Source organism: Myotis yumanensis, unplaced genomic scaffold, assembly GCF_028538775.1.
Source record: "Myotis yumanensis isolate MYYU_CA2020_CCGP unplaced genomic scaffold, mMyoYum1.0.hap1 SCAF_1, whole genome shotgun sequence".
Lineage (NCBI taxonomy): Eukaryota > Metazoa > Chordata > Mammalia > Chiroptera > Vespertilionidae > Myotis > Myotis yumanensis.
In genome coordinates, this window is record NW_027223752.1 from 163,426,293 (window position 1) to 163,452,255 (window position 25,963).

The window sequence follows — 25,963 nt, forward strand, 5'->3', positions numbered from 1 at the left end:
GCAAGATAAAACAAGCCTCACAGGGTCAGCTTCAGGGAGCAACGAAGGAGAGGCAAAGACCACACCATAGGGAAAGGGACTCCCTCAGCCCGTCACAGGGGCGCCTCCGCGATGGACGACGCTCAAGCCCCGCGAGAAGACCCGCCCGCACGCTGTGCGCGCCGTAGTCCAATCCCGGAGCGCTCTGCATCACTGCGCCTGCGCAGAGGCGAAAAGCGAGCGCCGCGTGGACGTCAGTCTCAGCCTGCGCCTGCGCGTCTTCTCCTCTCAGTGATTGGCTTCTATCTTCAGTAAGTACGCCGCAGTTCAATTTTCACTTTCTCTTCCCCCGCCCCCCTTCCTGAGGCCGTGAGGTTTTACTTCCGGTGGCCCGCGCCGTCACCGAGAGTCGACTTGTTCCCTCAGGTCGCGAGGCGTCTCCGGGGTCGGTTCCTTTCTGGGATCCTCTGAGGGAGGGGCGACGCTTGGCTGACTAGCTCAGGCGGGCTCCGAGCCTGGACGCCGGGCCGCGTCCCACCCGCCGGCGCATCGGACCCGCCCTGCAAGGCCAGGGCCGTCCTCCTGAAGCACGAGGGCGGATAGAGAGACGGGCTGCGACGTGGAGGGTCCTGCGCGCCTCTGACGAGCTGGTGCTAACCCGGGAGTCGAGGGGCCATTGGCTCTCCGGGAGGAGGGGAATCCCGCTGAAAGGAGACTCAAAGGCTCCCTTGCCGGGAAGGAGACAAAGAAAGCGGCTTATTAACAAGGTCCGAAAATATATGTCACATGTGGCTGGGTGGGATCGAGAGAAAGGAAGCGCGAGTGTGAGGAGCGGAAAAAACATATACAAGCATGGGGAAGACATTGAAGAAGAATCCCAGAATCTCGGCAGCGGCGGCAGCACAAAGGACAGGTAAAACTCCCCCGGTGTGGACGCTTTGTGGACCTTCTAGACACCGGGCTGCGGTGCATGGCGCAGTTGCTTGGGCGTTTGTGGCTTAGCTATTGCAATTTAAAAATTTTAAATTGTATTTGCATGCTTTTTGTGAATGGTTAATGACTAACGCACTCTTGCCTCTTTGCCCTGCTCTAGGGTGAGTGGGGTAGGAGAGGATGGAGTTTTCAGAGTCGTTTTTGCTTCGCTGCTTTTTAAATGTCTCCCCCTTTTTAACCACTTGCGGCCATTCTCAGTATCATCCTAATTTGTTTCTAGGAAGTCAGCATTTTACAAGTTGGTATAGATGGTGTTTCAGAATTTACCTTTCTCCATTTTGAGGCAGAAAGTCTGTAACGGTATAAGCATTTCCTCTGAGTTGCTTGTTAGAGGACAGTTTCATCTTTATGGGCATTATAATAAACAGTTAAAGCTTTGCTTATTTGGTTTGGACTGGCTGTTAAATCATTTTCGAAAGGTTCTCTATAAACCCCGAACCACACGTGCTTTCTGTGGAGACGTCATGGCAGTGTGTGACCTTTCTTTTTTAAAGTAGGTGTAAAAGGAAGACGTCTGTCCATGGGGAGGGTTATTTAGCAAACAACCGAAGTAGCGTCTTAATACTAGGTTGGTTGGTACATGCAACCCAGCTGTTTGTCTGAGAGTGGCACCAAGCCGCATTTTGTGGGAGAACTTGGCAGATTAACCTCAAAATTTGAAGAAAATACTCAGGTTTAATGTAATCACCGTTTGTCTGAAATCCAAAAATTTAAATATACCTCCCTGATCCTTCTTTATTATCCCTGTAAGGTAAAACTTAGGTGTTGTACAAGTTTATGGTGTTATTGTAGTTATATTAGTGATTTGAGGGCCCGCAATGTTTTCCTGAAAAAAGGGTGTGTATATGATATTTAATATTACAGGATCTGAGATTGGTAGTAAGCCTACTCAGGAGGTTTTTAACAAAGCAGATACTCCTTGATAGTGTAAGAATACTCTTGTATTGAAAAACTGCCTTCTGGAACTAGATAGCACTGTACAGTATATTCAGTACATAAGTAAATAACCCAGACTAAAGAAAAATAAAAAAATGACTGTACACAAAGACAAAGAGCAGTGTTTTCAGGACATTTGCCCAAACGTTACCAGGTTCTCTCTTTAAAAAACAAAAAAATATTTTTATTGATTTCAGAGAGGAAGGGAGAGAGAAACATCAATGATGAGAGAATCATCCATGGGCAGCCTCCTGCACGCCCCCTACTGGGGATCGAGCCCTCAGCTCGGGCATGTGCCCTGACTGGGAATGAAACCCTGACCTCTTGGTTCATGGTTCCACAATGGCTGGGCGGATATAACCAGTTCTCTTTAAAAGCTGTATTATGAGCATCTCCTGTAATCCGAACATGGTTGCTTAAATGAATTAAAATCTGCATTACCTAAAGACTTGCTTAAGACATAGCCATTTGATAAATAAATGCGGTATGGTATCTATCTAGTATAATTAAGTAGATATGGCATCTATCAAATCAATCTTTCATCCCTTTATGAACTGTTTGTTATTTTCAAGTTTTTTCTCCATAAGGATGCTGCAGTGATTGTCTTTTTTGCTATTATAAACAATGCTTTATATGCTCATGATAATATTTCTGTAGAATTGATTCCCTATGAGAATGCTGGATAATAATACTGTTAACTGGCCCTCAAATGATTGTAGCTTTTATATTCGCTCAAAAGGTGTGTTTTTATCTTTCTGCTAGTCAGTACTGGATGGTAACTTTATTTCTTTAATATCTTACTAATTTTCTAGTAATTGAAAATAATATTTTAATTAAATTAAATTTAATTTAATTTTAATTTTTATCTTCCTTGTGTAACAAGAAAGTTAAACATTTTTGGCCAGGTCATATCCTTTGCTTGTTTATTGGGGGGGGGGGGGGGGGGGGGGGATTCTGAACTCTTCTTTGACCTATATATCTGTTACCACAGTTTTAATTATTCTAACTTTATAACGTATTTTGATACTTAATTTTGAAAAAGGTTTTGGGCGCTTCTTTTGCATATTTCTTCCAGATGAAATTTAGAATCATCTTTTCAAGTTCTATAGAAAATCTTGTTGGGATATTGAATTGCGTTGAATTCATAGATTAATTTGAGAAGAGACATCCTTTGAGTTTTTCCTTCTAAGAGAATAGGTATGTTTCCTTGTTTCTTATATTATAATTTTTGTTGTGAAATATACAATTATATGTGTACTCAGATTAATAGAACACTGCAAGTACCTTAGAAGCCTTTAGCATGTGCCTCTCCCTAGAAGCAAAGTATTCTCTGCCCCATCACCATGGTCATTCTGAATTTTGTGTTAATTACTCCATTGCCTTCCTTTATAGTTTTATTGTATTGTTTACTTTTATCTGTTTTTCAACTTTATTTAAATAGAACCATACTGTATATTCTGTAAATTACTTTTGTTAAATATTAAACATGTGCCCATAGTTCAGTAATTCAGAAACTTTTGGGCTCAGGCCTCCTTTACACTTTTAAAAACTATTGAGGACCCCAAAGACCTGTTGTTTCCGTGGATTATATCATATTAGACATTAAAACTAGCCAGTTTTAAGTGAATCTAGCATCTTTTGGTATATTTACACCAATAATAAAAATAAATCCATTACACCTTAACATAAATAACATTTTAATGTAAAATAACTATTTTCCAAAACAAAATATATTAATGACAAGAGTGGCTTTGTTTTACATTTTTGAAAATATCTTTAATAACTAGTCTGTTCTGCTTCTGCATTCAATCTGTTGCAGCATATTGTTTTGGTTAAAGTATATGAAGTTGGTTGCAAATATCTTTTCTCTATGGTGGTTTTTTTTTATGAGAAGTTCTGGATTTAAAATTTTTTTTATTTCATGTCTGTATAATTGGAATTATTGGAATTGTTACTTGTGTGTAGTTTGGAATATAAATATAATTGAACTTTTTCTCTTGTAGATAATCAGTTGTGGTAGAAATTACCATTGCATCCATTTAGGTCTGAAGTTTTGCTAGCAGATGATTTTGACTAGTGATGATGTAATGTCTTTAATGGTTACAGGATGACTCATTTTTTTTATTTTAAATATATTTTATTGATTTTTTTACAGAGAGGAAGGGAGAGGGATAGAAAGTTAGAAACATCAATGGGAGGGAAACATCAATCAGCTGCCTCCTGCACACTCCCTACTGGGTATGTGCCCACAACCAAGGTACATGCCCTGACTAGAATCGAACCTGGGAGGGACCCTTGAGTCCGCAGGCCGACACTCTATCCACTGAGCCAAACTGGTTAAGGCTTTTTTTTTTTTAAATTTTGTCAGTCGTCGTAAGTTAGATTTTTCTAGGACTCTGTCCATATTGTCTAAATTTTTAGTATTTATTGGCACAGAGTTGTTAAAAGTGCCCTCTTACTATCAATGTCTGAAGCATGTGTAATTATATCTCCTTTTTTATTTCTAATATTGCATATTTTTGTTCCGGTTTCCCCTCCCCCCTTTCTGATAATTCATCTTGCCTGTAGCTTATCAGTTAGGATTATCTTCTCATTGAATTTTTTTTTTTTTTGGCTTTGTGATTATCTCTATCAAATATTTTTTGTGTGTGTTAATATATTTAAAAAAATAAAACACATATACTAAAGCCTCTTTCTAAGGCTCCTTTCAGTTCTGACACTGTGACTCTACAAACTGCCTTACTGGAGGCTTGGTATGTACAAGGCATTGGGCACTGCACTAGATAACTAATCAAATTCCCTTTTATTTGTTGCCATGAAGAGGCTTTTACCCTAGTATTTATTAGCAAGGAAGCATAAAAGTTAATATAACTTCTGTAAAAACTTGAAACTTAAAATACAGTAAAACTTCAATATAACGGACTAATTTGGGCAAAGGGTGTCCATTAAAGCCAAAAGTCTATCTACAGTAATAAAAGCGAAATATGCAAATTGACTGTACCTTCGTGATGCCAACCAGGAGAGAATATGCAAATTAACCCAACAAAACCCGGTGGGTTAATTTGCATATGCAGGCGCTGAGCCGCCGCCGGGGGCAGGACAACACAGGCGTTCTGCACCACCCCAGCCACTTCGGGCCTCTGGGCAGCATGGGAAGGCGGAAAGGCAGCTCCGGCCAGAGCAAAGGCGGTGCTGGCAGCCAGGGGAAGGAAGGCCTATTCTTGCACGAATCTTTGTGAATCAGGCCTCTAGTTACATAATAAAGTAGTTTTTCTGAATGCATATGGTAAAAAATTGACAAATTAGATGTAGACAAGTTTATGTAATTAAAATTAAGTATGTGGAAAAGCTTAATTTCACCAAAAAGTTTTCTATATGTATTCTGTAATTTTACCTTTATGCTGTGTGTGTCTAGTTAAATGTGTGCATTCACCGTCATTGAGAGTAAACAAATGCACATAGCTGGGGTGTGGCTTAGCACACATTGGAACACCAGGTCAGCAGGAGTTAAAACTGCTGCAGATGCTTGGCTGGCTCAGTGGTTGAGTGTTGACCTATGAACCAGGAGGTCACGTGGAGGGTATGCGGTAAGTAGGCAATCAGTGATTTTCTCTGATCATTGATGTTTCTGTTCCTCTCCCTCTCTGAAATCAATTTTAAAAAACTGCTGCAGAAAGTCACACAGTGAGACAGCAGACACAATTATTTCCTGAGATGCAGTGTGATCACGTGCTGATCATTTGCTAATCTTTCACTGAACATTGCTTACAAGTGGAAACTCTTGGATTTACATTTATGTAGACTGTAGTTGTAGATATGTAATATTTAGTTATGTCAGTGAACTTACTACAGTGGTTTTTTTCCAAGTATGGCCTATTTACCAAAATTTGTTAAAAATAACAATGAAATAATAACAAAAAAACCCTATTTATTTATAAGCAAATCTTGGTTAAAAGCATTTTTAAATTAACAGTAATTATTCACATAAGATACAAACTACACCATTAAATTTGAAGTCTATTAAATTGAGGCATGCAAAATCTAGGGATTACTGTATTCTGAGAGAGCTTTAGCCACATATTCACTCTTAAAGAGCATCTGTGGGAATTTTTTAATGCAATTTTAAAACAATTTTAGCTGGGACATATAACCTATTTACATTTACTACAATAGCTCCTATTTTGTGCTATTTGTCCTGGGTGTTCTATATTTATTTTCTCTCCTTTTTTATTTTTAAATATTGACTTAATATCGTTTATCATTCCATATTTGTCTTATACTAGTTTGGAAAGTGTACTTTTTTTCATTTTATAGTTATCCTAGAAATATGCATCTTTGACTTACTCAGAATCTAAAATTAGCCGATATCTCTACCGTCCTCTGAGACAATATAAGAATCTTAGAAGTTGAACTTCATTCAACCCTTCATGACTATGTGTTACTATCATATATTTAAACTAGAGGCCCTGTGCACAAAAATTTGTGCTCCTGGAGCAGGCCTACCTAAGCCACAGTCTGGCCTCCCTCTATGGGAAACAACCAGGCGGCTGGCCCTGCCCCCCCCCCCCCCCATTGCCTCTCTGCCGCAGCTGGTCACCGCTGTCCAATACCACCCCCCATTGCCGTCTCCTCCCTCTGCCTGCTGGCAAGCACCTTGGCTGGCCTGGCACTGACTGCTCACCAGCCCCGCCCCCCACCAACTGGTCATTCCACCATTTGGTCAATTTGCATATTATGCTTTTATTATATAGGATTTTTAAAAATATTCTTAGCAGAGGGAGACCTGATTAGAATTGTTATTGTGTTTTACAGTCAGTGCTTAAGTACATTTCCCACATTTTTACTGCTTTCTCTATTATTCATTGAAGATCTCATTCCTCTGTCTTTCGGTTTTCATTATTGCTATTGAAAGGTCAGGTATCAGGCTCTCTACCTTTTTCTCTGGCTGCTTTTTTCTCTTTGTCTTTAGTTTTCTGCTGTTTTGCTGTAGTACTTACCTTGCTTGTGATTATTTGGCTTCTTAAATCTATACATTGGAGGTGCTTTGAAATGTATTTATTGGCTATTCATAATTCCTGAATTGTGAATTTCCATTTTTATATTCTATTGACTTATCTATCTTAATGTATAAATAAATCTTTGCTAAATAACATAGTATATATTTTTCTGCTGGTCTTTTGCTTTGCTTTTGACTTTGTTTTCCACAGCTTCCCCAAAAGAATGCATTACCAAACTTATGGATTTTTGATAATCTGATAAGTGAAAAGTAAAACTTGATAATAAAACTGGTGACTTGCCCTGGGTGTTGTTGCTCAGTTGATTGGAGCATTGTCCCATACACCAAATGGTTGCATGTTCGATTCCTAGTCAGAGCACATGCTTACATTGCAATTTGGTTTGGGTCTGGGTGGGTATGGGAGGCAACCAGTTGATGTTTTCTCTCTATCAAAAAACAAACAAAAACCAAAATATAAAACTCTGGGAATTGTCTTTTGGGAGAAGGGGTAGGACTATGACTAATCGTTTTTTCCTCATAATTTGTTTATTCCAATGTTTCTTCCATTTAGACCAGTGTTGATAAATTATATTCTTACATTTTTAAATTTACTAGTATAAATAGTGTATGCTAATTTTAGAAGTCTTTTCCCTATATTTGTAGTAATATCCTTCTTTTTGTTCCTGATATTTAAATTTTTTCTTGATTATATTTGCTAAAAGATTATCTAGTATATTTCAAAAGAACCAGCTTCTGTTTTTATTGATTAACTCAGTTGGGATTTTTTGTTTTTAAATTTGTCCCTTTTTTTTAAATTACTACTTTCATTATAAGATAGGTGTCTGGGGCATACTTTCTGTTTTCTCTTAATATTTTAATAATACTTAATTGAATAACTAAATCCCTAGCTAATATTCTGTGTGAAGACATGGTGAAATAGACTGTTTATTACTTTTGGGTACACTTGCTCCCTCATTAGGAGAAAGAATATTTAAGACCCCAATTCTTGAGGCCTGGCTTCACCAGTCCAAATACCTGCTTCACCCTGTGGTTATCTTCTGCTTCTTTGTGAGCCACCGTTAGTGAACAGGACTATTCTGTGTACAGGGCGTTTGAGATGGAGTGTATCTAGGGGTGTTGCAATTTCAAAAACAAAAAGCTTCCTTGTGGCATGGATTAGGTATCACTTTCTCTTTTGTCAGATGTAATAATTAAAAGAATTCAAAGCAGGTCTTAAAATGTAATTGTGAGAGAAATTTGTTCTTAAATTTTCTTGTAAGAGGGAAAAACTTCTTAATATCTTGGTAATAAATTCATTAATGCAGCCATTTCATTGCAGACTGATAGTTTAATGCTAAAGCACAAATTAATAAGCCAAGTTTAAAATGGGGAGCCAGAACAAAGGTCAGTTACTTTATATATAAAAATGTCTAAAAATGTCACTATGTAAACTTTGAAGTGATTCTAATGAAAGGTTTTTACATGGAAAAGTGTGGTTTCCAAAGAAACTGCTGACTTTTTATACAATGTAGATAAAAGATTATAAGTATGTGTTTGATATGCAAAAATACTTGCTGCAGTTGGATTGGATTTTAGAATGTTAAAACAATATTAAATACAAAAGTAACCCACAGTTAAATGAAAAAGTCATATTACTTATAACTATAACTTATTTTACACAGTTAGATATAATTCCAAAAAACATTTTTTCTAAAAGAGGCACCATTGGATATACTAAATATCTCTAGCAAATGCAGATGCTGTCTAGCAAATGCATGTTGATGTTTGAGTTACTTGGTTAAAACATGAGTTAATAGTAAAGATGTCCTTAGATCAGGCCAAATACTTAATTCTTTCCTCCCCATTCAATTTTATTTTTGGTGAGTTTTATTAAGGCCGCATTGCTTAGTGGGAAGGACTAGCATCCCCACCACAACCCCATGTGCTGGTGGCACTAACATCTCTTGGGGATATTCAACAGGCCTTTTATTTTTGTAAATTGTACAACAAAGCCCCATGACTATAGCTGTGAGTTTACTAGAAGATAATGTAAAACTTTAATAGAGGCAATGAGTTAGAATAATAGCGGGTCACTGTAGTGAAAAGACATGGATTTCAGATTCGGTCTGGGATTAACACTGACCTTGTTAGTGGGTGCCTGCGGACAAGACCCTCTAGGAAATTGAAGCTTGGAGAGGTCATTATAAAATAACGTCCACCTTTGAGTATTGGAGGACCTCAAAAACAAAGGACCAGAGGCACTATGCTTGCTTGCCTGCACTCAGACCACACTGCAGCTCCCCAAGACGCCCCTACCGAGGTCTTTCGTCAGCTCGCGGTTGGCCGCCCTCGTTGAGTTTTAAAAGGCGCCATCCCGTGCCGCCCCGTGGCAGCCTGGTCCCGCGGCTGGCCACCTCACTGGACTTCACTGGCGGCAGGTCCGGTGGAGCATCGGCACAGCCCCCTCCCCCACTCACCATGAGGTGAGGAGGGCTGGCGGGCCCCTACCCCCAGCTCTGGCTCTCCTCTGCTGCCTGGGGCGCCTAAATGGTGGCGAGCTGCCTGTCAGAGCTGCCTACCAAAGCGCTGGGTACCGAGGAGACAGAGAAGGAACAGGCTAAAATGCCGTACCTGTAGGGGGCTTTAGGGAGTGACTTTGGTGGGGCCATCGACATGAGAGAGGTGATGACACATGCCACACACGGTTGTATGGTACTTGAAGGTTTACTGAGTGCCTTTGTTCCTAACTCCTTATTGGATTCTGTGAGTATGGTAGTGGGGAAACCCTTGCAGAACTGCCAGAGAGATGGCATCACTTCTTACAGCGTTTCTGTGTGTGTAGATTTGTTATATTTTGGGTCATCTTTTGAAATATAAAACTGACTCCAAATGGGCTTTGCACTGCAGATAACAACCAGTATATCTTAGATTTTATTACTTCTCTGCATGATTATCTTGATATTAGAAAACAGTAAAACTTTTGTATATGACAAACATTTAAAAATTTTTATGAATATCATACATTTCTCATTCTATAGTATTTTCTGTTTTTTATTTATTTTATTATTTTTCCATCACCGTTTATCCCCCCTATATACCCTCTTTCACCTCCACCCACCCCCCTTATTCCCACAATCGCCACACTGTCATCCATGTACATGAGTTCTTTCTTTTGTAGTTTCTGTTTTTTAATGGGGACACTTTGTTTTATAGGTCTCTTTATTATTGTTTTGGCTTATGAGAAGTGCTATTTCCATTTTGTTTTCTCTACTTTGTTGTCATTTAATAAACTAACTTGTTGCTACTTAGGACTATGAGAGATCTTGTTTTCCAAAATGAAAATAGCTTTACTTCCCCCAGATTGTATTTATACGAATGTAACATTTCAGGTAATAGTACATAAAGTTTTAAAGGTTTAAAAAAATTATCTGTACCCACCCAGAGACAACCCGAGTAGAGTATTGAATATCTACTGTGGTGCTAGGGGCTCTGCTGGACAAGGGGGACTTTGGTGAATAAGATAAAGAGTATTTACCTCTATGGACCGTACATTTACTTTTTGGGGAAGATAGATCCCAGAAAAGTAAATTGATAAAACAATTGTGGTTATAATGAGTGCTTTAAAGAAAACACCTAGTTTACTAGTAGATGGGGTGTTCAGAGGTTTATCTAACGGGATAACTTCCAGATTACACTAAAGGAAGAGAGGGAGCTAGGCCATGGGCAAAATGGGAGAAAGAGCATTCCCTTCAGAAATAACAACCAGTGCAAAGGCCTGAAGAGAGGAAAGAGCTTGAATCTGAAAGATTAGTGTAGCTAGAAGTAACTTGGGAAGGTGGATTAAGGTGAGTGTAGGAAATTAGCAGGGGCCACATTTTACATGGTTATGGCAAGAGTGTGCATTGTATCTGAGAGCAACAAGAAGCCACGGAAGGGTTTTAAGTAGAGAAATGAAGTGATCAGGAAAACAAATAGATTCATTCATTCCATAAATGTTTATTGAAACTTTATTGTGTATTAGGCACTATTCTGACCACTGGAAAAGGACAAATTCCTTTATTCGTGAAGCTAATAATCAAATGGTGGGAGGATAATAAACCAAGAAAAATATCAGATTTTGACAGGTATTATGCAGAAGATGACCATTGTTTAAATTGTGGTCCATGCTCTTTAAGACTACATACACACATACTTCTCTTTTGTAATCTGCTTTTCTTTCCCCTAATCAATTTATGGTAAGACATTTTTCTATGTTATTAAATGAACAGCTTTTATTTGGGAACATCTTAATTTTGTTTTTAAGATTAAGTATGGCAAAAATCATAACTGAAAAAATACTGTACAGCAACAAAAATTTACATATTATAAGGCTTCTTTTGGGAAAGAATTATGTAGTAACTTTATTTTGAAGGTCTGACATGTGGCTTTCTTTTTTTTTTTTTTTAAATATGTTTTATTGATTTTTTACAGAGAGGAAGGGAGAGAGATAGAGAATTAGAAACATCGATGAGAGAGAAACATCGATCAGCTGCCTCCTGCACACTCCCCACTGGGGATGTGCCCGCAACCCAGGTACATGCCCTTGACCGGAATCAAACCTGGGACCTTTCAGTCCGCAGGCCGACGCTCTATCCACTGAGCCAAACCGGTTTCGGCTGGCTTTCTTAATTCATCCCTTATCCCAGCAGCTCCTCTGTGATTTTTTTTTTTTTTACTTTGACCTATTAGTGTGGTTAGTTTATGGTTTTCCTATTTATCGAATCAGTTCTTACATTTCCAGAACAAACCCTAATTGATTTCAGTTATTAATATCTTGATGGATTTTCTTTGCTGTACATATATTTTAGTATCAATACTAGAGGCCCGGTGCACGACATTTGTGCACCTTCAGCCCAGCCTGTGCTCTTTAGCAGTCAGGGAGCCCTTGGGGGATGTCCGGGGAGCAGGCCTAAGCCAAAGTCGGACATCCTTAGAGCTGCCGCAGAGGCAGGAGAGGCTCCCGCCACCCGCTGCTGCATTCGCCAGCCGTCAGCCTGGTTTGTGGCGCTCTCCCCGTGGGAGCGCACTGACCACAATAGGGCAGCTCCTGCATTGAGCGTCTGCCCCCTGGTGGTCAGTGCATGTCATAGAACCGGTTGATTCGCATATTACCCTTTTATTATATCGGATTCCTAAGAGATGGGCCTGTAGTTTCCTTTCTGTGCTTTCTTTGTCAGATTTTAGTATTAACATTTGACTGCTTTGTAAAAAAGAATTGAGAAGCTTTATTCCTTTTAGTTTTGGAACAGATTAAGTAGCATAAATATTATGCTTTCATTCACTTACAACATACACACTTACTAAACACCTATGTGCCAGGCATTGGACTAGATGCTGGGTAATTAGACGTAAACAAAATAGACATGGTTTCTGCCCTCATAGAGCTTGATTTATTAGAAAAATAGGTATTAATGAAGTCATCTATATATATAAAAGCCTAAGCAACCATTATGACCGGCCGACTGGTTGCTATGATGCGCACTGGCCACCAGGGGGCAGAAGCTTAACACAGGAGCTTCCCCCAGGTGGTCAGTGTGCTCCCCCGGCTGGCTGGCCCTGATCCAGACTGAGTGAGGGACCCCAACCGTGCACAAATTCATGCACTGGGCCTCTAGTAAATATATAGTCCTATATAATAAAAGGGTAATATGCAAATTGACCATCACTCCAACACACAAGATGGCCGCCCCCATGTGGACACAAGATGGCCAGCAAGGGAGGGCAGTTGGGAGGGACCAGGCCTGCAAGGGAGGCCAGTTGGGGGTGATCAGGCCTGCAGCGGAGGGCAGTTGTGGGCAACCAGGCCTTCAGGGGAGGGCAGTTGGGGGGAACCAGGCCCGCAGAGGAGGGCTATTGGGGGGGCGACCAGGCCGGCAGGGGAACAGTTAGGCGTCGATCAGGCTGGCAGGGGAGTGATTAGGGGGTGATCAGGCTGGCAGGCAGAAGCAGTTAGGGGCAGTCAGGCAGACAGGCAGGTGAGCAGTTGGGAGCCAGCAGTCCTGGATTGTGAGAGGGATGTCCCAGATTGGAGAGGGTGCAGGCTGGGCTGAAGGACACCTCCCCCACACCCTCGTGCACGAATTTTGTGCATCGGGCCTCTAGTTACTAGATAAGTACTCTGAAAGAAAAGAAGGTACTTTGAGAGGCTATCATTGAAAATCTACTTTAGGTTGTACTTCTTATGTATTTTAGTAAATAGTTATTGAGTATGTATACACTAAAAGCTAATTATTTTTTAAGTTAATCAAGTATTTCTTGAAGATTTAATGTGTAATTAGGTCTGTAAATACACAAGTAAATAAAATGAGATATTTGTAAAAGTAAAAATAAAAAATAATGGTAATAGTAGCTGCCATAGTAGGTGGTATATTCCACATTTTTTGAACAAAGAAATTAAAACTTAGATTAATTAGTCACTTCTAGTTTAATGTGTTCAGTTGTACATCCCCTCTGGAAATCCCACTAAGATTCTAATAAAAGAATAAAGATACAAATCCTGAAAGATGAGGAGAATGAGAGAGGAAAAGATAGGTGAAATCAATATTTGGGAAACGGGAAAGAAGATGTGACATAGTAAATGACTTAGTGGATTGGAGAAGGCTGAAGAGAGAGAAGCCAACAAGATGCCAGCTGTTTCCCACCACAGAATCTGGAAAAGGCTCAGGATTTGGATGTACAAAGTACTTCTCATGGCAGCAACACATGGTGGAGTGGAAATAGAAGGGTTGATGGTGATTTTTGTCATTTTGATGCCCTAGATCCCCTTCTCCATTCCACACAACTACCACTCTTCTACCCTGACAGAAGACTGAAGGTTTACACTCAGGAGACATTAACTAGGCAGGCTCTAGACAGCTGGGGTAGGCGTGAAGCACCTAAATGAAAATGAGGATGAAGTTAAAGTCTACATACTGAACTGAAGTCAGATCTTCCTTTTTCTGTGTGGCTTCCAGAATTAGTAGCTTATGCTTCCTCCTAATCAAAGTATTAAAGGATTCTTTTCCAGGGAAATTATGGCAAAATATTTAACAGATAAAGACTTTTGGAGTTCACTTGATTAAATATCTGCATCACCATCAGGAATGAGGACTGCTGGTCAAGAAGCACTCTTTGTGCATGAAACTTTCAGCCAGTTTGAAGTACCTACAACCTAAACAGAAATGAACATCTAAGGATCACTAGCCATTTGAAGTCAACATAAAAGACAAGTAGTAAAGCCTGGCCAGCGTGGCTCAGTGGTTGAGTGTCAACCTATGAACCAGGAGGTCACGGTTCAATTCCCGGTCAGGGCACATGCCCGGGTTGTGGGCTCCATCCCCGGTAGGGGCCGTGCAGGAGGCAGCCAATCCATGATTTTCTCTTGTTGTGGATGTTTCTATCTATCCCTCTCCCTTCCTCTCTGAAATCAATAAAAATGTTTTTAGAAAAAAGACAAGTAGGAAATAAAGGGAACTTGGTAGAAATAGATTCATTGCAGGTAAAGAACAAAACTTCAACAAAATAAAACTATAGTATCTAGAGAGAAAAGAGATGAAGTTCTATTTTTTTAAAATATATTTTATTGATTTTTCACCGAGAGTTAGGGAGAGGGATAGAGAGTTAGAAACATCGATGAGAGAGAAACATCGATTCAGCTGCCTCTTGCACGCCCCCTTCTGGGGATGTGCCCGCAACCCAGGTACATGCCCTTGACCAGAATCGAACCTGGGACCCTTGAGTCCGCAGGCCGACGCACTATCTGCTGAGCCAAACCGGTTAGGGCGAAGTTCTATTTTTAAAAGAGATAAATTATTCAGAAAACAGAAAAAAGGTCTGTAACAGCAGAGTTTTATTTTTTTAAACTAGGGAAATCATTTTATTGTTTTTTAAAAATAATTTCAATATGTACTCCAGAAAAATGTAAATAATATGAAAAAATACAAGAGGAAATTAAAAATCATCCATCGTGAAGAAATAAACATTTTAAATATTTGATGAAATTTCTCCCAGATACCTATTATTATATACATATAGTGACCTATGTATAAAATTTGATAAAAATAGCAAACACATGTATAATCTGTTTCTATCACTTAACAATATGCAATAGATGTTTTCCTCATGAATAAGAATAGAGTGGAATCATCATTTTAATGGCCACACTAGATGGGCATACCATTCTTTAATTAACCAGTTACCTACCCATGAACGTTTAAGATTGTTTGCAAATTTTCAATATTATCTGCAATATTGCGATGAACTTCCTTGTACATACATCTTTCTCTGAAATATATAATTACTTCCTTAGGATAAATTGTTAGGGTTAAGTTTACTGGTTTACAACCTCAGTACATTTTACATGCTGCTTTATGACACTAACATGCCCTCCAAAAAGGAGGCACCAATTTATATCCTTAATTTTTAAATTCTTAAGAATAGGAAATAAATGTTTGCTTCATCTTTTTTTTTTTTTTTTTTCTTTAAGATAGAAAAGGGAGAAACACATGAAGGGCTAATATGCCTAGATTTAAACCAGCAAGCATGAATGTATATAGATGTGCCCCTAAAAGCAAATCAATCCAGTTGAACTGCATTCCATAAACAATTATTAAGCACCTACTATATGCAAAAATAAGGCTTACAGCAGAAACTTAAAAAAAAAATTTTAATACAAAGTTGGATAATAAACCTGAAAAGCTCTCCCCAAAAATAGAACAGCCACAAGAATTAGAAAAAACGAGTGAGAACATAAGAAAATTAGAAGACCAGTCAATGAGGTCCTTCATCTAATACAGTAGAAAGAAATTTTTCTGTATCCCAGAACTGAAGAATATGAGTTTCTACATTGAAAGAGACTGTTTATCTGGTGCCCTGGATAAGAAAACAGGAGAACTAAACAAAACCACCAAACTGAATGTACACTTCCAAAAGGAAAAAGACCAGATTAGTTCCTAATCTTTCTACTTATGAAAAGAACAATGGGAGGAGGGCAGCTCTCATACTGCATTTTGAACAAATTGAGGAGAAAAAGAACCCTGTAAATTCTAAATTATCTGTAAGTGCTATCAGAAAGCCATGATAGGAAGTTCCAACAGTTCTATGAGAAAGATAAGAGTTGTGCAGAGGAGGCATGGCTTAGAAATCTCCAGCAACCCTTCAGTCCCAGATAAGGACTAAGAGAGAATTGCTATATACTGGCCTAAGACTGAACAGCTGTATAGTATCCATTAAGGAAAACAGAAAGGGAGGAATTGGGAAGTGCTTGGGCAGCCCAGAGTTCTTAGAACATGCTAGCAAAGTACTCTTAGAAGTGAGTATATGCTCTTTGAAGCAAGGATAAGTTCTCTTAATGACAGTGGTCTTTAAAAGGAAACCAAAGCTGGAAGTAAAGTCCCTCCTGAGCCAGATTTCACTTGCAAATTAGAAGAGGAGTGGCAACAGAGGCACCATATTTAAAAACTAGAGGCCCAGTGCACGAAATTCGTGCATTTGGAAGGTTCCCTCAGCCCAGCCTGCACCCTCTCACAGTCCGGGAGCCCTCAGGGGATGTCCGACTGATGGCTTAGGCCCACAGGGAACGGGCCTAAGCTGTCAGTTGGACATCCTTAGCGCTGCCGTGGAGGCAGAAGAGGCTCCCATCACTGCCGCTGTACTCAGAGCTTCTGCTTGAGGGGTCTGTCCCCTGGTGGTCGGTGTGCATCATAGCGACCTGTTCTGCCATTTAGTTGATTTGCACATTAGCCTTTTATTATATAGGATACAATCTTTGGAAGCAGAAACAGAGGAGGAAATTATTACGCTAAGAAACCTGAAAACTGCTGTTTTCCCTACAGCCCGAGCCTTCTGCCAATAGTCCAGGGTCATCTCATGTACATAAGAATAACAAAAATATGTCCAATATTTATATGATCCTGTGGTAGATTGCATTTCAATGTTGGTTTTTGTTCTTTTAACATGTTTTTATTAAAGGTATCATTTACCTGCCAAAAAATTCACCACTTAAAAGTGTACAATTTATTGGATTGGTTTTTTTTTAGTATATACACCAAGTCATACAACTATCACCATTTTCTTTTTAATATATTTTTATTGATTTCAAAGAGGAAAGGTGTGGGATAGAGAGATAGAAAATAATGAGATAGAATCATTGACCAGCTGCCTCCTGCATACCCCCCTAGTGGGAATTGAAACTGCAGCCCTGGCATATGCCCTGACGAGAAATCAAACCGTGACCTCCTGGTTCATGGATCGATGCTCAACCACTGTGCGACACCAGCCATTTTTTATTAGTTATGGACCCCAGGCTTTTACTTGTATTCTTGTCATGACTCTGCAGTTCCTCTCACTAAGGGTATCTTTCCCTTCCTCTTTATTGTGGGTTTGGCTATGTCAGTGGTCGGCAAACTGCGGCTCGCGAGCCACATGCAGCTCTTTGGCCCCTTGAGTGTGACTCTTCCACAAAATACCGACTTCTGCACACGGGCCACGAAGTTTAAATCGCACTGTACATGCGCGCCCGCACGTGGTATTTTGTGGAAGAGCCACACTTGAGGGGCCACAGAGCCGCATGTGGCTCGTCAGCTGCAGTTTGCCGACTACTGGGCTATGTGATTTGCTTTGGTCAATATCAGGTAGAGGTGACAGCATGTCAGTTTCAGGTCTAATATGCCTTAACAGTACTTGGGTATTTCCACTTGTTCTCTGTACCTCTGGAATTTCCATGAGAAAAGTATGCCCCTGCTAGCTTATTGGTAGATGAGGGATATAAAGTGTACAGTTCCTCTCTCTACAAGCCTAATTCAGCCAATACTGTAGAAATGTAACAGTAAATGATTGTGATTATGCCACTGAATTTTGGGTGGTTTGTTACTAAGCAATAGTTAATTGATACAAATATATCATACACAAAAAAAGGTTAAGGTAGAAAATTGGGGAACCACAATTTTCTACAAATGATGGGGGGAAAATTGCCATAAAGTAGATCATGTGTGGTCTCCCCTATTATGCTTCACCAGCAGAGATGACTATTTGTTACAGAGACTGTCTGACTCACAATCCTAGAATATTTACTGTCTGGATCTTATGAAAAAGATCTTTTCACCTCTTCAAGTAGGTGAAAAATGTAACCTAAAATTCCAATATACATTTAAAAATAAATAAATGAATACATCACTTCCATACCTACTAGGATGGTTGTAATCAGAAAGGTAAGTGTCAGCAACGATGTGGAGAATTAAAACTTCCCATGTATAGCTGGTGGGAATGTAAAGTGGTACAGCCACTTTGGAGAATAGTTTAGTATTTCCTCAAATGCGTAAACATGTACCATATGATTTAGCAGTTCTCCTAGATATATACCCAAGAGAAATAAAAACAATGCCCACACAAAAACCTGTACACGAATGTTCCTAGCACAATTATTCATAATAACCCCAAAGTAGAAATGACCCAAATGTTCATTAGTTGATGATTGGATTAAAAATGTGATATATCTATGAAATAAAATACTTGGCCATAAAAAGGAATGAAGTACATGCTACAAATGAATGAACCTAAGACAGTCACAAAGACCACATATTGTATGATTCCTTTTTTATGAAATGGTGTAGTATAGGCAAGGCTAGAGAGATGGAAAGTAAATTAGTGATGGCCTAGGCCTTGGGGTAGGGAACAATGAGGGGTGAGGAGGATGGTTAAGGGGTACAGGGTTTCTTTTGGAGGTAATGAAAGTATTCTAAAAATGTTAGTGGTGATAAAGTGGGTTGCACAACTCTGCATATGCTAAAAGTCATGGAATTGTACACTTTAAATGGGTGAATTGCATGCTATGTTAATTATATGTCAATAAAGTTGTGTTAAAAATGAATATTCTAGTTCTGGCCAACGTGGCTCAGTAGTTAGAGCATTGGTCCTCCCATTGAAGGGTCTTGGGTTTAATTCCCCATGAGGAGCACATACATGGGTTGCAGGTTTGACCTCGGGCCCTGATCAGAGTGCATGTGGGAGGCAACCAACTGATGTGTCTCTCTCACATCAGTGTTTCTTTTTTTCTCTCTCTCTCTTCCTTCTTCCTTCTCTCTCCCTCTCCCCCTTCCATTCTCTAAAAATCAATGGAAAAAATATATCCTCGGGTGAGGGTTAACAAACATTTTTTTAAATTAATTAATTAATTAACTAATGACCATAAAACTTATGTGAAAAGATACAAAGCAGAAATATAAGAATTTGAGGAAGAAAGAGTCAGATAGTAGAGGATGTGAAATGGGAACTGGCAAAACAGAAAAGAAATGGAAGAAAAAGATTAAACCTTTCCAGAGACAAAGAATAAATGAGATACACATGGGAGACAGGGCACCATTGCAAAGAACACCAAGGTAGAAATGAAATCTTAGGTATATTTTGTCACAGTTTGAAAATGAAAAAAAAAAACTACCATGAGAAATAAAACATATATTTTTTAAAAGTAAATAATGAGGTAATGATATAGAAGACAGCAAAAGAGTTCCAAAATATGTAAAACTGGAGCCCCCAAAGAAGAAAAGCAAAACCATGCAACAAAACAATGTGTAATTGAAGGTATTTTTTTCCTTAAATAAATAAACATATATTTGAATCTGCCTAATGAAAGTGTGCATCATGTTCCAAGGAAAAGTGGCCCAGCACTGAGATACATTCTGGTAAAAAATGTTGGGCTGGCAATAGATCATATTGTCCTGGCCAGGTGGTTCAGCTGGTTGGAGCATCTTCTCATATACCAAAAGATTGCCGATTTGATTCCAGGTCAGGACACATACCTAGGTTGTGGGTTTTTGGGGTGAGTAGGGGAGGCAACTAGTTGATGTTTCTCTCCCTCTCTCTCTCTCTACCTCTCCCCCCTCTCCTTCCCTCCCTCCCTCTCTAAAATCAATAAAAACATATCTTTGGGTGAGGTGTTATTTTCTAAAGATTATATCAAAAGGGAAAGAAAAGCAGGTTGAGCCCTAACCGGTTTGGCTCAGTGGATAGAACGTCAGCCTGTGGACTGAGGGGTCCCAGGTTCAATTCCTGTCAAGGGCATGTACCTTGGTTTCGGGCACATCCCCAGTAGGGGGTGTGCAGGAGGCAGCTGATCGATGTTTCTCTCTCATTGATGTTTCTAACTCTCTATCTCTCTCCCTTCCTCTCCGTAAAAAATCAATAAGATATATTTAAAAAGAAAAAAGAAAAGCAGGTTGGTGGCAGAACAGAAACAACACCAGAAAACCAATGAACCACATGCAAAATACTCAAGGAAAAGTATGAGCTAAGGATTTTGGTTTTTGGTTTTTTTTTGTCCTGCCAAGCTCTCCTTTGGGTATAATGACTATTGATGAGTAGTTTTGAACATTCATGGTTTCATACATTTTTTTCTTTTTTTAATCCTCACGACATGCTTAGAGAGGGGAAGGGAGAGAGAAAAAGAAACATCATTGTCACAGAGAAGCATCGATCATTTGCCTTCCATTCACTCCCCAACAAGGGATCAAACCACAACCCATGTATATGCCCTGACCTGGAATTGAACCAACAGCCTTTTGGTGCACAGGACATCCAACTAACTGAGCCATTTCAGCCTAGGCTTCAGATCTATTTTATATAAGCCTTTCTTGAAACAACTAGAAGACAAACTCCAGTTGATCAGTAAATGAGAAGGGAAACTTTAGCCAAGGAATTGACAACTAAAATCCTAGAATTAATTAGAAAGTGTTAATAGAGATAATTGTCTTTCTCATTTTTTAAAAAATACATTTTATTGATTTTTTACAGAGAGGAAGGGAGAGGGATAGAGAGTTAGAAACATTGATCAGCCGCCTCCTGCACACTCCCTACTGGGTATCTGCCCGCAACCAAGGTACATGCCTTTGACAGGAATCGAACCTGGGACCCTTGAGTCCGCAGGCCGATGCTCTATCCACTGAGCCAAACCGGTTAGGACTGTCTTTCTAATTTTAAAGGGAGTATCTTTTATGTTCCACCATCTATTTTTGTTTGTGATACTGCCTTAAAATTTTCTTCTTTATACTTTACTAGAGGTCCAGTGCACGAATTTGTGCACGGGTGAGGTCCAGCCGGCCCACCCCAATGGGGCCAATCTGGACTGGGCTGGCTGAGGGGAGGGGCTGCAGGAGGTTGGCTGCTGGCCCCACCCCCAATTGGGGTGGTGGGCTGATCGGGGGCAGAGCCAGTCAGGGTGAGGCCGTGGGAGGTTAGCTGGCCCTACCCCCGATCAGGGTGTTGGGAGGGGGCAATTGGGGGCCGGGTCAGCCTGGGAGGAGCCGCAGGAGGTTGGGAGGAGCGATCAAGGCCCCGATCAGGCCAGTTGGCTGCCACAGTGTGCGTCACAACAACCAGTTGTTCCGGTCGCTTGGCTTTTAGATATATAGATTTTTAAATTAGTTTTTATTTAAGTGTAGTTGGTACACAGTCTTATATTGGTTATATTAGTTTCAGGTGTACAATACAGTGATTCAACATTTTTAATCTGTTATATTGAAGTTTTGCTGTATTTTAAGTTTCAAGTTTTCACAGAAGTTATATTAACTTTTGTGCTTCCTTGCTAATAAATACTAGGATAAATGTCTCTTTGTAGCAACAAATAAAGAAGGAATTTGATAAATTATCTAGTGCAGTTCCCAATGCCTCAGACATACTAGGCCTTCAGTAAGGCAGATTTATAGTCACAGTGTTAGCACTGAAAAGTGCCTTAGAAAGATAACTATAACTAAACTAGAGGTCCAGTGCACGAAATTCGTGCACTTGGGGGTGAAGAGGGTCCCTCAGGCCAGGCCAATGGACCCCATCAGTACACGATTGGGGCTGGGGAGAGACGTGGGAGGTTGGCCATCTGGGGGGCGGGGGGCGCCGTGGGAGAGCTCCAGGGCATGTCCAGCCCATCTTGCTCAGTCCCAATCAGCTGGACCCCAGCAGCAAGCTCACCTACCGGTTGGAGCGTCTACCCACTGGTGGTCAGTGCATGTCATAGCTACTGATTGACTGGTCGACTGTCTGCACCTTGATGGTCAGTGCACGGTCTTAACGAGCGGTTGGATGGCCTTAGCATATCATTAGCATATTATCCTTTGATTAGTTGAATGGCTGACCAGACGACTGGACACTTAGCATATTGGGCTTTTATTATATAGAATGAGTCCTTAGAACAAATAATTTAACAAGGTTCATAGTGTGCTTTCAGCTGCCAATCAAAATGACTTAAACAATTAGGATAATTTATAATCTATAATGATAAAAGCGTAATATACTAAGTAGACTGGACATCCTTCAAGACAAAGCCAGGGCTGCAAGGGAAGCCCAGGTCCCAGGTGCCAAAGGGAAGCTGGTGCTGGCTGCCAGGGGAAGGAAGGTCTACTCTTGCATGAATTTCGTGCATCGGGCCTCTAATTTTACATGTCAAAAGATTCAGAGGCAAGGCAGCTCCTGTTCATTCAACAGTTCTAGGACTTCCTTAAGGATCTAGATTCTTTCTTTTTGGTTCCATCAACATTGTGTTGGCTGCTCAATCTAATCTTGGGTGCTGGGAGTTCAGACAATAAACCCATCTTCAGATAAAGCCTTAAGGCTAGAAAAGGATGGAGTCAGGAAGAGTGCACCTTTTCCTCCTGTTCTTTTGTAAGAAACTTTTTCCAGAATTCTCTTTGTAGAGTCTTGGCCAGAGTTGAGTCACGTGTTTATTCCTAAAAGATTCACTAACCAAAGAGAATGAAATTAGCATAATGAGCTTAGATTATTTGGGATATGCACACACACCCTGCTTCCAAGCCTTTCCTGAAGCTTTGGATCACCTAATACCTAACCAAAATTGCTTGTTTTGGAGAAGGGAAGAAAAAGGGGCATTATTATTGGGAAGGCAGTCAGTAATATCACAGGAAGGTGTCAGAACAAGTTAATGATAGGCCTGCAGTAGAATCCTGGTATCCTGATTCCCAATTTAATTCTCCCTTCTTCATATAATCTACTTGCTTAATGAATGAATATCATCATATTGCTACTGTTTCTTAAAACTATTCATATCCACACAATTCCGACTCAAATACTTTTGCAAGGGGGAAAGTGTAAAATTACATAACGATACATGTGATTTTAAATTGCTTTTTGTAAAGCATATTGAATTCCTCAAATAAAAAACAACTTGCTGTTCCTTACATGTATCTTGTTTCTACCTCTGGATTTGTTCCATTGCCTAGAAAACATATACACTATGCCCTTCTTTGGCTTATTGTTTTTAGTACTTATTCAGATCTCAAGTATCTCTGCCTTTCTGAAACCTTTCTTAACATATCAATGAAATTAGTTGTTTGTACCATTATGTACTCACTTTATTGTGTTCTAGATTCTCCTACACATTTATAGTACTTAGTTTCTTTACAGGCTTAGTTTCTTTCTAGTCTAATAGTTTTCATTGTAGAGACTTTTTCTTTTTTTTTTTTTTTTTTTTTTTTTTTTTAATATATTTTATTGATTTTTTACAGAGAGGAAGGGGGAGAGATAGAGAGTTAGAAACATCGATCAGCTGCCTCCTGCACACTCCCCACTGGGGATGTGCCCGCAACCCAGGTACATGCCCTTGACCGGAATCGAACCTGGGACCTTTCAGTCCGCAGGCCGACGCTCTATCCACTGAGCCAAACCGGTTTCGGCGAGACTTTTTCTAATATTGGGTATGTAATAATTGTGTTTAATGAATCGATGAATCATATGACTAATTTATGACTTTGCCAGTGTTTTTGCTATTATGGATTCTGGTGCATGGAACACCCTTGTACATATGTCCTGTGCACTGACACTAGTATTTCTGAGGAGTTGATTCTTAGAAATGGAATAGTTATTTGATATGCACATTTATAAGTTTTTGTTAGGTACTACCAAATTGTGTGGGGAGATATTTTATTTGTGTTCTATTTGATTTTGCCATTTTCAACCAGTAGAATATAAATGTGATTATATAATCTCTTCATTTTGAAGGATTTTTCCCCCAGAGAGGCAAAAGGGATTTTATTAGCATAATTTATTTCTGTGGACAAAATTTTCTTTAAAACTTAAAAAAATATATTGAAGGAAAAGCATTTCATTTTATCTGTGTTACTGCTTATATAGCAACTTTAGCCCTTAGTTATGTAGAGTTGTCATAGGAGGTAACCATTACAGAATTGTACCTAATGCAAATTAGATGCCAGTAATTATTTGTTTATATAGTAGATATGCTGTAAATCGAACTACTCACTTTACGATATAATTTTTTCTTTTTTCATTTTAGCATCTATGGCATTAACAGAAAACAGGACTATGTCAAGAACTCTGGGGGTATACTTGGTGAAAATGAATTAAGACCACCCTCCCAGCTACATTCTTTCTTAGAGAAGACCAGGACAGGGTTCATATCAGAAAACAGTGGGTATTAAACTAAATGCAATAAGTTATTACTAATAAATTCAAAGTAGACCAGTATAACTTTTTAAATTTTAATTTTAATCATATGAAAGAACTTTAAAAATTTATAATTTTCAATAGCTACAAATTTCTTTAAATCATTAGTCCATAACTGATAAGTGATTGATTAAATTTTTAAATTGTAGGGAAATTGTCATACTCCTCATTTGTATTTTTTAATTATGATGTATTTTACTTGGTTCTGAATTAAGATATCTTAGAAGTAATATATGCTTACATAGGAAAAAACTAAATTTGTAGAAGTATGTATAAAGTAAAAAATGTAAATTCCCATTTTAACCATTTCTCACTCTCAATAACCATTGGTTTAAACACTGTTAACAAATTGGTTTCCCATGTTTCTAGATTTTTATCTGTATACTTTCAAACACATAATTTGGAATGTTGTTTTGTTTTGTTTTTAACCAAAATGACATTATATAATGCATGTTATTTACTCCGTAGTATATAATAGATATCTTTATATGCCAGTATATGCAAGTTTATTTTACTTAGTGAATGCATTGTGTTTCCCTGTTGATGGCAATTTTATATTATCTCCGGTGTTTTTGCTATTATGGATTCTGGTGCATGAAACACCCTTGTACATATATACTGTGTACTTACTCTAGTGTTTCTGAGGAGTTGATTCTCATAAATGGAATGGTTATTCGATACGCACATTTTTAAGTTTTTGTTAGGTCCTACCAAATTGTGTTCTAAAAAGTTGTATTTATCTTAAACTGGCAATTCTTTAGTATATTAAAAGTAAAGGTAATACATTTAGAATTAGATGATTAAGGGGTAGGCTATTCCTTCAACAACTATCAAATGGCCTGCTTAGACTTAAAGTATATAGGCATAGATAGTATTAGGAGGTGTAGTTTGCAATCCGTCTGTAGGGGATACTGATAAGGATCTTTAATGTCAGATATTATATCTGAGCACTTCTCTTATTGATAAGTGCTGTTGTTTAATGCACAGACAGGAGATGTGGTAATGAAAGTTCTGGGGAGGCGTAGAAGTGGCTGATTTTTGTCAGAGTTTTGGGACACCTGAGTTGTTGGCATTAGTTCATCTCATTAATTGATGTCAGACCAGATGCTTATAGAATGAAAAATATACCTATGATATACCATCAGAAATCGGTTTATCATTTTCAGATCCCTTTTATTAGAAGTTAAAAAAAAAAAAAGTGCCCAAAACCAGATACTCAGTATCTCTAATGGATTTTGAGAAAGGGGAGATTAATGCAGGGTACTTTGAACAGATCCTACCTTGTGTCAAGCTTGAGTTAACATTTTTTTTTTTAATTAAATCTTTATTGTTCAGATTATTACATTTGTTCCTCTTTTTTCCCCCCATAACTCCCCTCCTTCCAGCTCCCACCCCACCCTCCACCCTCACTCCCCACCCACTGTGTTCATCCATAGGTGCATGATTTTTGTCCAGTCACTTCCCGCATCTCCCACACCCCTTTTCCCCCCAAGAATAGTCAGTCTATTCCCTTTCTATGTCCCTGATTCTATTATAATCACCAGTTCATTCTGTACATCAGGTTATTTATTCACTTGATTC

At 39.1% G+C, this 25,963-nt stretch overlaps 1 protein-coding gene across 4 annotated transcripts in view; it reads left to right on the forward strand.

Moving 5' to 3' along the window:
- The first annotated feature begins 395 nt into the window (after positions 1-395).
- Positions 396-25,963, forward strand: part of TASOR2 (transcription activation suppressor family member 2) — a 99,535-nt gene continuing 73,967 nt past the window's right edge. For 3 of the 4 annotated variants that reach the window (XM_070391390.1, XM_070391414.1, XM_070391407.1), the window contains exons 1-2: positions 396-892; positions 24,213-24,346. In XM_070391390.1, the coding sequence (XP_070247491.1) occupies positions 759-892; positions 24,213-24,346 (268 nt within the window). In that variant the 5' untranslated portion in view covers positions 396-758. The remainder of the gene's footprint in view (positions 893-24,212; positions 24,347-25,963) is intronic. The other variant, XM_070391399.1, reaches the window with a different exon arrangement.